Raw genomic sequence first — 11,725 nt, forward strand, 5'->3', positions numbered from 1 at the left:
GGTAATAACTATTTATGGTTTAAAATCTCATTTTAGATAAATATTTTTTAAATGGAAAAAGGTTAGAAAATAATAGATCAAAAACATTGTGTATGCAATGACACAGACTTTGATAGTAAACGTAACGTATGGCTAAAAAACTAGAATATACACCAAAATTTTTATAGTGGAATTATGGATGTTTTAAAATAATTTCTAAAATACATTTATCTGCAATAAACATAAATGGAAAAAATAAATAATATTTTTTCAAATAGCAACATATAAGAGAAAGTTTCTAACATTATTTAAGAGTTAAAGAATTTAGTAATAATATTTTTGTGTGTATGCATATATATTTATACTTATATATTTTAATCATTTGTTTTGGGTAGTACTTTCCTTTAAGTATGCTGGTTTTTATCAAAGATATTAGTTTTTGTTTCTCCAAAGCTGTGTTTGTTTGTCTTTTCAGTCCTCAAATACAGATTTTTGAATGTTATTTTGTGAAGAGTACCAAGTGGTTGGTTATTTGAAATGGAGGAAGAGATAGCTCGTGACCATTTTTCCTTTCCCGTCAACCTCAGTTTTTATCATACAATTTCCTTTTATCACTTTGGTCAAGAGGAGGGGCAGACAATTTTGAGTTGGAGTACCACTCAGAGGCAATTCATTTCTGCCTTCCGTCTTACAGCCTCTCACACACCCGAGGGATCCAGGATTGGAAAGGCCAACTTCTCCCACCTTGTTGTTGGGTCAGCTTTCTCCACCTGCATCGCTGCGTGGCACAGACACAGGTACCCTCTGCTCTTAGTCCTTCAGACCTTTGTACCTGAGTATACTGTTAGCCCTACTTATGAAGAAAAGATTCTAGCAATATGGGATTTTATTACAAATGACTTGACGTGAACATGGGATCGATGGGAGAGCATTCTCTATTGATTGCTTTTGAACTGCATTAACTCAGAAGGATGTGAAAGCTGTAGTTCAGCATTCACGGGAAGTTATTTTCTTTTTTTCAATATGCTACAATTTTTGCTTTGTGTTATCTAAATGAAGAGGGATTTGGTGATTAACTACTTTTTCTTTGGGTCTGATGATTTACATATTATCTTATCAATCTTAAAGGATTCTGTAATAGAAAAGACTCCTTTTCCTTAGGAAATTAGAGAAAATGTGAATAATTAAGTTTAAAAAGTTTTGTATATTAAAACATTTTTTTAAAGACTATAGTTACATGTGCAATTTATTTTCCATATTTCTTGTTTTGTAGATATCCTCTATTCACACTGATTAATGTAAGCAGCAAGGTAAATTTTAAATATTTACTATTTAAAAATTTCTTTTGATAAGTATATCCATTAACAGATTGAATCCTTTATGGATATTAGCTAATGACTGCCCACTGACAAATTTTATCTTCACATAGGATTCTCTGGCAACATCATACACTAGAAGATTATTTCTAAAATTTTAGTATATACATCGAATCATTTGGGATTAAAAATACAAGTGTCTAGACTCCAACCTGAAAGACTTTTATCCAGCACATCTTGCATGGGGCACTGGAATCTGGAATGTTAAGCAATCTGCAATGTTAACCCCCAATAATTCTTTTGTAGATAGTATATGGGATACACTTTGGGAAACAATCTGGTAAAGTCACGTTGAAATTGAAAAGAATGCAGGAACTTTTTAATATTTATGTGTACATCTTTTTTAAGCCAAGATATTTATATTTTTTCAGAATTTCAAAAAGATAGAATTTTTGTTTTCTGAATTGATAGTTTTAAAAGTGTCCCAGTAATTTGGGATGATACCACTTCTGCCTAACATTTGTATATGTATGTTGAACATATTGAACTATATTGACTGGGTGAATAGGACCCAGCCTATTCAATCTATTGGTAGATTTTTAAAAGATTCTTTCTGTATTATATAATAATTATGGCAGTAATGACTAGGAGTGTAAATGACTCTATCAGAGATGTTGAAAGGTTTTCCATTTCTCATATAAATCAAGCTGAGTCTACATGCTTTAGGCACCTAAAGGAGTTAATAAACACACCCTCACATACACGTACAGATATACACACATACCTCTGAATCCTGGGTGTGTTCTATAGACTGACACTTTAATTTTTCTTTAGACAGAAATACTCCTGTTGCGAAGATTCAATGCAAAACATATTTCTTTTCTTACTCTAGACATGAGCAATCAGGAAGTGACTTATTGCTCCTTGAGATTTGTTCAGTCTCCTTCAGAGTCACAAAATAGATTAAGGCCTGGTGGTACTCAAAGGCCTGGGAAAACTGATGACAAAGGTACATGTTTTAAGCATCTAGATACACCTGTCTTTTAAGAATTGTCAAACTTTAGAGCTTTGATTAAAGTGTTCCTGTCTGAACTTCAGGTTCTCAGATGTTGATATCAAATCATAACTGTGTAGACTAGTAGAGCAAGTCTCTCTTTTGTAAAGTTTGTGAGAATGGAGAATGTAATGAATTCTTCTAAATTTGAAAAGCTAATATTCATTCAAGTTTGTTTAAGAGAAATTCATGAGGCTTTAAAAGTAAAGGACAGAGCCAGCCAAGATGGCCTAGTAGTTGAAGTTTAGCCTGCTCCACTTCGGGTGCCTGGGTTTGGTTCCTGGGCATGGAGCCACACCACTCATCTGTCGGTAGCCATGCTGTGGTGGCAGCTCACATAGAAGAACTAGAAGGACTTACAACTAGAATATACAACTATGTACTGGAGTTTTGGGGAGAAACAAAAAAGAGAGAGAGAGAGAGGAAGATTGGCAACAGATGTTAGCCCAGAGCAAATCTTTCAAAAAAAAATTAAAAGGAAAGGACAGACCAGAGTCTCAAGAAAAGATTGTATTTCCTAAAGAAACATAAGACTTAAAGAATGAGAAATGAAAATATGCATTAGAAGCAATGCTTTTATTCATACAAAAGATATTTTAGGTGTCTTAAATATTTACCAAACCCTAGTGGCAATGAAGAAGCAAACATGTTCAAATCAAAAGGAGCATTCTGATGTTTCTGTTCTTTCTCTTTCCCCTCAAAGATTGTCACAGACTCTGAATTGAGAATAACTTTTACTTGTTTAACTTAATGACAGAGATAACTTTTAGATACTGAGGACCTCCAAAGTAGGAGGATAAATATAGTATTAACTAGAGAAAAGTAAAACTGATGAAAAAGAAAGCTGATTTCTAGAAACTCCTTTAAGGATGAACCCCAATCACATTCGCAGCTCCAGAATATCCACTATTGGCCACCAATTTCTCAAGAATATTGACTGCTTTTTCCTCCTCTTCATGGTGATCACAGGAAGGATTATACATATCAGTGTAGATCCTCATAAATGTGTATTGCGTCTATTGCCATCTATGCTTTTGTAAGGGATGTACTTTTAAAATCCTATAGGACTGTTCTTGTGTATAACATTTCTACGAGTGTATGTCAGACAGAAATCGGAAACTTTAAAACTGTAATTACAAGATCACAAATTTAAATCAATTTGCATGATATATTTTTGTGAAATTTTTAGACAGGAATGTCTTTTTGTTCAAAATGTTGCCCTAGGTTAAAGTTAGTAGTGGACAAGGCTCTTTTCTTTTCTGATTATTTTCTTCCTTCTTTATTTAAAGAGTTTTCAGTGCCCTGGCTTCCCTTCGTAGTGACTCTTGGGATTCTCTGTTTACTTCTTTTGGTGACAGCCACAGTGTTGGGGACAATGCGTGAGTATTTGAAATATATCCTTCAAGTCTGAGTGATAGCATTAACCACTAATAGTGCAGATGTTAACCATGCTCCAACAATTGCTCCTTGGCTATAATCAGGGAATGTCCTAATTGGACTCTTTTTGAGTGATTTTTCCTCAGGCACATCACAGTGTTGTTTTCATTTTACTTACCTATTCCAGTGACTTCATCTGTAATGAGCTTTCTCATTCTGTATAATACATGGTCACATTCGTTCAATACAGGACTTAGTAATATTCTGCCTTCTGAGTTTAGATCATTGTGAATCTTGGCTGAACATTCTTTGAGAAACAACTGTTCAAAAGAAATTATGACTTTCTCTTGACTTTTTCTAGGTACACAATGAAGAAATGGTTTAGTAAAAAATTCTATACATGGATGTTATATGATCCGTGAATTCAGCCTATATCTTTTATTTGAATTTCTTGACATCTTTAGAGAAAATCACTAATATGATTCACTCAGATAAAATTACATATTTGGATCTTCCTTTCTTTTCCCCTATGGATATTCCATCTACTCCAATAATAAGGGTGCTATTTCTTCATGTTTCTTAGTACAGATTTTCATACTCAGAGGATGTGTTGTTAAATGTTGATTGATTTTTACTTTGGTACCTATTTCTAAATAGTGTGCTGTTAAAAAGAAACTAAACTGAATGGTAAAGTGTTACCATTATAATTTTATTCATATATCTCATTTTATTTATTCTACACTTAAGTTGCTAATAGTGGGAAATTTGATGTTTCTATTTTTGTGGTCGGTTTATTGATGTGTTACTTTCTAAATGTCAAATTGCTAATTAAAGTAATGAAATGGGTTGGTTGTCAATGTGAGACTTTTTCTCTTGTATTAAATTTCAACGTTTAAACATTATGAGTACTTTTTGTATTATATCTATGCTATTAATTGTAGTTTTTCAGCGTATTCAAGAAAAATATCAACAGGAGGAAATTCTACGAAACCTCAGTCAAAAGTATGACATTATAAAAAATGACAACTACTTAAAGGAGCAACTTTTGATAAATAAGACTTTAGAATGCGACGTTCTCAGAAATGAAACCCTTCATCAGAAAAAGGAACTGGACTCACTCTTTGTAGAAAAGATGAGATGTCACATAAAACAAGAGATCTTTTCAAAGTCTTTGCAAAATACAGGTATGGAGGAAATCGTGAGCGAAAGATAGCAGGATTTTTCATTATTTCTTCCCCCTCCAGAAGCTTTGAGGCCTAATAAGAGGCTTAGGATATGTGCTAGTGATCTAGGTCCTCACATTCCTTTTCTTTTTGTGGTAAGAACACTTAACGTGAGATATATCCTTTTAACAGATTTTTAAGTGCGCAGTTCAGTGTTGCTAACTGTGGGCACTGCGTTGTGCGACAGATTTCTATAACTTATTCATCTTGCCTAATTGAAACTGTATACCCCTTGAACAACAACTCCTCAATCCCCTGCCCCTACCCCGCTCCAGCCCTGGCAACCACCATTTTACTCTTTCCATGCCTCTGAGTTTGAATATTTTTTATCACATATAAGCAGAATCATGCTGTATTTGATCTTCTCTGATTCACTTATTTCACTGTGATTAGCATAATATCCTCAAGGTTCATCTAGGCTGATGCATATGCCAGGATTTCCTTTTTTTAAAGGCTGAATAATATTCCATTTATGTATATACAACATTTTTTTTATCCATTCATCCATTGATGGACATTTGGGTTGTTTACATATCTTGGCTATTGTGAATAATGCTGCAATGAATGTGCGAATGTGGATATCTCTTGGCCTCCAGAATATTGATGAACCTCCTATTATCATTAGTGATAGCTATTAAGAGTTTATTTATAGAGGGCTGATAAATATATTGTTCTGCTTAACAGAATACCAGATGACAAGAAGTTTAATGTTTCACCTTATACGCTGTAGGTAAACTCAATGAAGGCCACTGGTCCTGTTGTGGAGTAAACTGTTATTATTTTACCAATGAAATTAAAGACTGGAAGGGATGTAAAAAGACTTGCCAACGTTACAATTTATCTCTTTTGAAGATAGATAATGAAGATGAACGGGTATCATGGATTGTTTTATTCACTTTTATTCTCTTGGACTCTGTCCCTCATTTTGGACCCAAGATATTGAGGGCAGGGGGGAGTCAAGAAAGAGGGACCTTCACTTATTCTTTGTGTTGTGTCTGTGGAGTGAGCAAAAATTGCATAGCTAAGAGTCTCCCAGGAGACCCCTGCCTGCTAATAGGCGTATGACCTTGCTCCTTACTAAACATTCAATACATGTTTTCTATCCTAATGACCATTGTTATTTCTAAAATGGAAAGCCCCTTGAAGGTGCAGTTTGGGTCTTCGCAATCATCTCCCTCTCTAAGGAGTGTGCTGGAGAGCTGCTCCTGGAGAAGTGTGCTTTTCCTACGATGAATTACTTCACCCTTTGGTAAATTGCAGCCTGGAACCAGCAATTATTTCTCCCTATAAAGTGGCAACTAAGAACCCGGAGACAACATAGTCTAGTAGTTATTTTTAGGAATACAGGAGCCAGACTGCCTGGGATAAAATCCACTTCTGCCACTTATTAGCTAGGTGACCTTTGGTAAGGTACTTAACCTCTCTGAGCACCAGTTTTCCGATTGGCAAAATGGAGATAATAATGAGAAACATAAAAGTGAAAACAGTTTTACAAATTAGTTTTATGGTGATTTTCACTGCATCTGTAGGTAACATTTACTTGATCAATATTCTTATATATTATATCAGTATGTATAACTTTCACAAAGAATTATAAAAAGAAAAAATACAGTGACAATATCAAAATTATCTTTTTAATTTATTACTAATAAAGACTATCCACACTCACAAAATGTGTCTTTATAGAGAAATGTTTGTGACGATCAGCCTGAAACCTCTATTTATCATTTAGGAAAACAACATAAAATTTATATGCAAATCTAATAGATGTTTTAAATCACAACATAAAAGAATTTATTATATCAAGTCATAAAATAACTTTTTATGTTTGTTGCAGTAAAACACAGTTAAATTTAAACCTGATACATTCTAAGATACATTCTGTCATTTAATCAGATATTATGTAATATGTCACTTTGATATAGTACATTTTGGACAGTAAATATTTCCAAATACCTCCCTTTTTCCCTTTACCACTTCCAATTACTGAACTCCAGCAAGTCTTTCTCTTATGAGGCTAAAGGCTCTAAGGCACATCTCCCCACATACATTTGTTGTTTTAATAAATTTGTTTTGAAGATTCCTATTTTCACTGAAGAATATATGATGATCATTTTTCTACATGGGGAAGTATTTTTCTGGGGCGTGACTTTGAATGGTTTTATAAAATGTCCTAAATTATTTAACAAATCTCCTATTGTTATTTATTTAGATTTTAAATTTTTCCATGTTTTAAATAATCTATGAGACTGGCAGTCATTTTTAACATAAATGAATAATCCTGGAGAAAATTACTTTGAAAAATGAAAACACAGAGAGCGAGGGGAGAGAAGGTTTTTTAGGAAGGAGGGTTGAAGGATGATGTGGAGAGGAGCAGAGTACTGGCCAGAGAAACAGCTGGACCCTTTACCTGTCCTTCTTTTCATTCTCTAACATGTGGGCATTTACTCACATGTTATGTTTTGTTTCCCTTATAGGCGTTCATTCAACGCCAGGCTTATCAAAATACCTACTGGATTGGATTATCATATAATGCAAAGGAAAGTAAATGGAAATGGATTGACGATGGCATGTCTTCTGGAACGTAAGTCTCTGGAATGCATTCAAACTCTGAGACTGGTGTTGGGGTTGGAACGATTATATCTAAAAAAGGAATCTTCTCTCATTTTGCCCAGCTTAACTCATTTTCACATAGAGGTCATTGGTAAGAATACGTAGAATGACTAAGAAAGTGTTTTAGGAAGTATAGGTAAAAAGGAACAGATGCATCATACAGAGTTATCAATAATAACAAAATTCTGATTCTAAATACATGCTGAGAAGGATGTGTTATGAGGTACACAAAATAAAACAAAATCATAAAGTAAAGTGATATGAAGAGATTGGACCATGCTGACTTAGCCATAGTGATCCCTCCCACAACCTCAAATGAATATTTTGAGTATCCCAAAAATTCATCTGAAACTCTTTTACACTATTAGTTTATATTATTTGTAAATATAAATATATCTACCTTTACTATAGTCCTTCTGTTTTGAAGTGTAGTATTTTGTAAACTCTTGAGTTTATGTTTAATTATAGTCTGCTGTTAAACTGTTCAACAATTTTTTGAAAATCTGAACTATGTATTGTCTATACATATTTTTTAAGATTGGCCCTGAGCTAGCATCTGTTGTCAATCTTTTTCTTCTTTCTTTTTCTCTTCTCCCCAAAGCCCCCCAGTAGATCATTGTATATTCTAGTTGTAGGTCCTTCTAGTTCTACTATGTGGGACACCACCTCAGCAAGGCTTGATGAGCGGCGCAAAGTCCGTGCCCTGTATCCGAACTGGGGAAACCCCGGGCTGCTGAAGCGGAGCATGCGAACTTAACCACTTGGCCACGGGGCCGGCCCACTGTATTATATTTTTTATTTCCAGAAACTCTATTTTATGTTTCCAAATCTTCTTGCTAGTTACTCATATTTTTAAACTCCCTTTTATTTCTTGAAAGATATTAAATGTTCTTATTTTATATTTGGTATCTGATAATTCTTATCTTTGAAGTTTTGTGGGTCCACTGAATTGCTTCTGCTGATTTTTGTTCGTGATGCCATTTTCTTTGTAGTATTTAGTGATTTTTTTTTCCTTTTTGATCTGCTGTGGAAATTATTCAAGGACTGAGATGAAGGTGCTTTCCTCAAGAAAGAATTTAATTTGTTGGATGCCTTGGGGCACTGTGAATCTGGGCCACTGATTCTAAATTCTAAATTCTTCTTTTTTTAAAGATTGGCACCTGAGCTAACAACTGTTGCCAATCTTTTTTTTTTTTTCTTTTTCTGCTTTATCTCTCCAAACCCCGCTGTACACGGTTGTATATCTGAGTTGCATGTCCTTCTAGTTGTGGGATGTGGAATGCTGCCTCAACGTGGCCTGACAAGCGGTACCATGTCCGTGCCCAGGATCCGAACCCTGGGCCACCACAGCGGAGCGCGCGAACTTAAGCACTCGGCCACGGAGCCAGCCCCACTAAATTCTAAATTCTAAATATAGGTCCTGCAAGTAGTGTAGTTCTGGGCTGCAAACCTATGAAAGATGTCATGCAGGAAATTACCTTAATGTAATCGTAGCCTGTAAGTACACGTTCAGGCAAAACAGTCTCAGAGGTCACAGAACAGAAAGGCTCACAGCCAGATTAACATGCTCAAATGGCACAATTAATTCAATCAATCTAAACCACATCGTACTATTCAAGGGGAAGGAAATGGGATAGCTCTCACACTTGGGTGGGATGGGATAGGTTGTCACACTAGGATAAGGTGCAAATGGATGAAAGGATTGCCTGAATCCTGGGTTATGCGACCTTCATGTGGCCTGACTCTCTCTGCTGCATAACCCTTTCCTGATGATGGTTTCTAGCACCAGACTTGAGGTTTGAGTAAAGGGGCCCAAAAACAGAAGGTTCTTGTGGCGAGCATACACATTTTCTCTGTTGGGGAGATGCAGGTGCATGTAAGCCTGGGCACAGCTGCAGCTTTCTAATTAACCTCATGAGCAGCTATGGGTTTTATCTGAGTTTCTTAGGGAGAGTGCCAGAATGAGTGTCACCAGTGGGTAGGGAACTTAAGACCTCATGAATGTTGAGTATCTATGTGCGTTATGTATACTTTGAATATTATATTTAGCATCTACTTGGTTCTTTCTTCCTTTCCCATGGTCAGCACAGACATGCTCTAGTTACTGTGTCTATTCCTAACATGTCTCATAGGTTACCTACTTATACGCACTTAACACATCTTATGTGTCCTGCCTCTGCCTCATGAGCTACTTAGTTTCATTTATCTTCCTTGTTTATTTCTCTTTATCCCTGTAGCAGATTTGAATATTCTTAAATAATGTAGCAAATGCAGATTACATGAGGGATGGTGTATGATTTTGAACTCTTAGGTGGGATTATTCTTTTTCTCTTCTGTTTAACACCAAGGTTCAAGATAGTTCTTGGGTGGTTTATACTGAAGATACATCCCTTTGGGGTCGCAACTCTACGTGGCTTGCCTTCAATTTAGAATCTTGGGTGGAATTCATTATTCAGCCTATTATATCAGTGAAAGGAAAACTGACTTCAGAGCTTCACCTACGTTTCTGGGTCCTCACCTTTGCTTAACCCTCAGCCTGAGTATGAATTTGCTTGCCAGTTCATAAATCTGTTCAAGAAGGTTTAAATTTTTATTATTCAACATTTTTAATTGTTTCAATACGAAGATAGTTCTGATACCTAATCCACCACTTTGCTGAAATAGAAGTCCTGCTTTCAGATATTTTTCAATGGATTGTCACGTTTTAGCTAATAATTGTTAGTGAGGTAGGGAAGGAAAAGAAACAAAACAAAGACATCAATTAAACAACTTCATCTCTGACTATATTCCAATTCTACTTTTTCTCCTTAAGGATATGCACATGAGACCTGGTTATCTCTGTCATAGAAATTCAGTTCTTTTTAATCTCTCAATTTTATTGAAAAAATTAACATAAGAAAGCAGGTTTGCTAGATATCATGATCCCAGAGCAATATTGCAAGGTAATTTTGCCTTCTCACCAAAAATTCCTAGTGTGGAATAAAATGGATGTTTATGGGTGTGATCAGGAGGCTGTGATTGTTATAGTTAATGGGCTAAAAGGAAAAGAAAATTTTTTAGTGATGAAGTTATGATTAACATTTCCATATTCCAGATATTTAGGCAACAGACTTAAAAAAGATTATGATTTATGTTATTATAAGCTTCAGGATTCAACAGTTGACAATGTATGTTTTCTGTTCTACAGTAATTTTACAATGAATTTGCCTTCTGGGAGAGGAGGAAGATGTGCATTTTTAACCTCAACTAGAATAACAAATACTGAGTGCTCTAATGCCTATTATTGTATCTGTGAGAAGAGAATTGATTGTGTTTTCAACGACTGCTTCAACTGACGCAGAAGAAACGGTGAAATGGAATTTTGTCATTTTTTTGTTTGTCTCCTGTGGTAATTTGTGATTACTTACAAATTAATGTTTTCTGACAGGAGGACTTATTCCATTGTGGAAACAGAGATGAGTTAGAAGAGGAAGAAAATACTCTTTTGGACTATGATTTAAGAGATCAGATGCTGTCTGTCTTCTTGGGGAAAAGGGGAAGATTTTGTTTTTGGAAAGCAGTTACTCTCTAACGACCCTGAGAAATTCTTTCTCTTTCCCTGAACCACCCACAGAGCCGATGAGAGAACCATGATAAAGAGCCTGGGTCTTTTCCTTATTAATAGGATAAATCATTTCAATAGCCTCTGGCTTTGAGAGAGAGCACAATTAAGAACTAACAAATTGTTTTCCTGCCCCTGCCCTCCAATCTATGTGCTTACTTCTCATTAAAAAAACATTTTTTGATTTTTCTATAATTTCAAACTTATTGACTAGTTGAAACAATCGTACAAGGAACTCTGATATAACCTTTACCCATAGTTCCCATTTGTTTATATTTAGCTCTAGGTGTGCTTTGCAATTCTCTCTCTCTCCTTGCTGATCCATTTGATAATAAATTGGGGAAATTATATCCCTTTGTCTAAATATTTTACAAGGACAAGGACTTTGTCTCGTATAACTATAGTACAGTTATCGAAGTCAGGAAATTTAGCATTTCTGCATTACCATGATTTCATCTATAATCCCTATTCAAATTTTGTCAACTGCCCCCACAACGTCATTTATAGGTGTTTGTCCCCCATGTTCAGGATGACGCAATACATTTAGTTGTGATGTCACTTT

At 35.2% G+C, this 11,725-nt stretch overlaps 1 protein-coding gene across 1 annotated transcript; it reads left to right on the forward strand.

The window, feature by feature from the left end:
• The first annotated feature begins 2,189 nt into the window (after positions 1 to 2,189).
• Positions 2,190 to 11,450, forward strand: LOC124227248 (killer cell lectin-like receptor 2). The gene is made up of 7 exons (XM_046641097.1): positions 2,190 to 2,304; positions 3,639 to 3,728; positions 4,668 to 4,910; positions 5,680 to 5,822; positions 7,427 to 7,533; positions 10,750 to 10,910; positions 10,990 to 11,450. Exons 1-6 carry the CDS (start codon positions 2,190 to 2,192, stop codon positions 10,895 to 10,897), a joined length of 846 nt encoding a protein of 281 aa, XP_046497053.1. The 3' UTR covers positions 10,898 to 10,910; positions 10,990 to 11,450.
• Positions 11,451 to 11,725: the final 275 nt, after the last annotated feature.

The sequence above is a fragment of the Equus quagga genome, chromosome 1 (genome assembly GCF_021613505.1).
Source record: "Equus quagga isolate Etosha38 chromosome 1, UCLA_HA_Equagga_1.0, whole genome shotgun sequence".
NCBI lineage: Eukaryota > Metazoa > Chordata > Mammalia > Perissodactyla > Equidae > Equus > Equus quagga.

Coding starts and splice junctions, on each gene's coding strand:
- LOC124227248 (XM_046641097.1), top strand. CDS start 2,190: ATGAGCAATCAGGAAGTGACTTATTGCTCCTTGAGATTTGTTCAGTCT. Junction 3,729..4,667: donor CACAGTGTTGGGGACAATGC/GTGAGTATTTGA, acceptor TATTAATTGTAG/TTTTTCAGCGTATTCAAGAA. Junction 4,911..5,679: donor AAAGTCTTTGCAAAATACAG/GTATGGAGGAAA, acceptor TATACGCTGTAG/GTAAACTCAATGAAGGCCAC.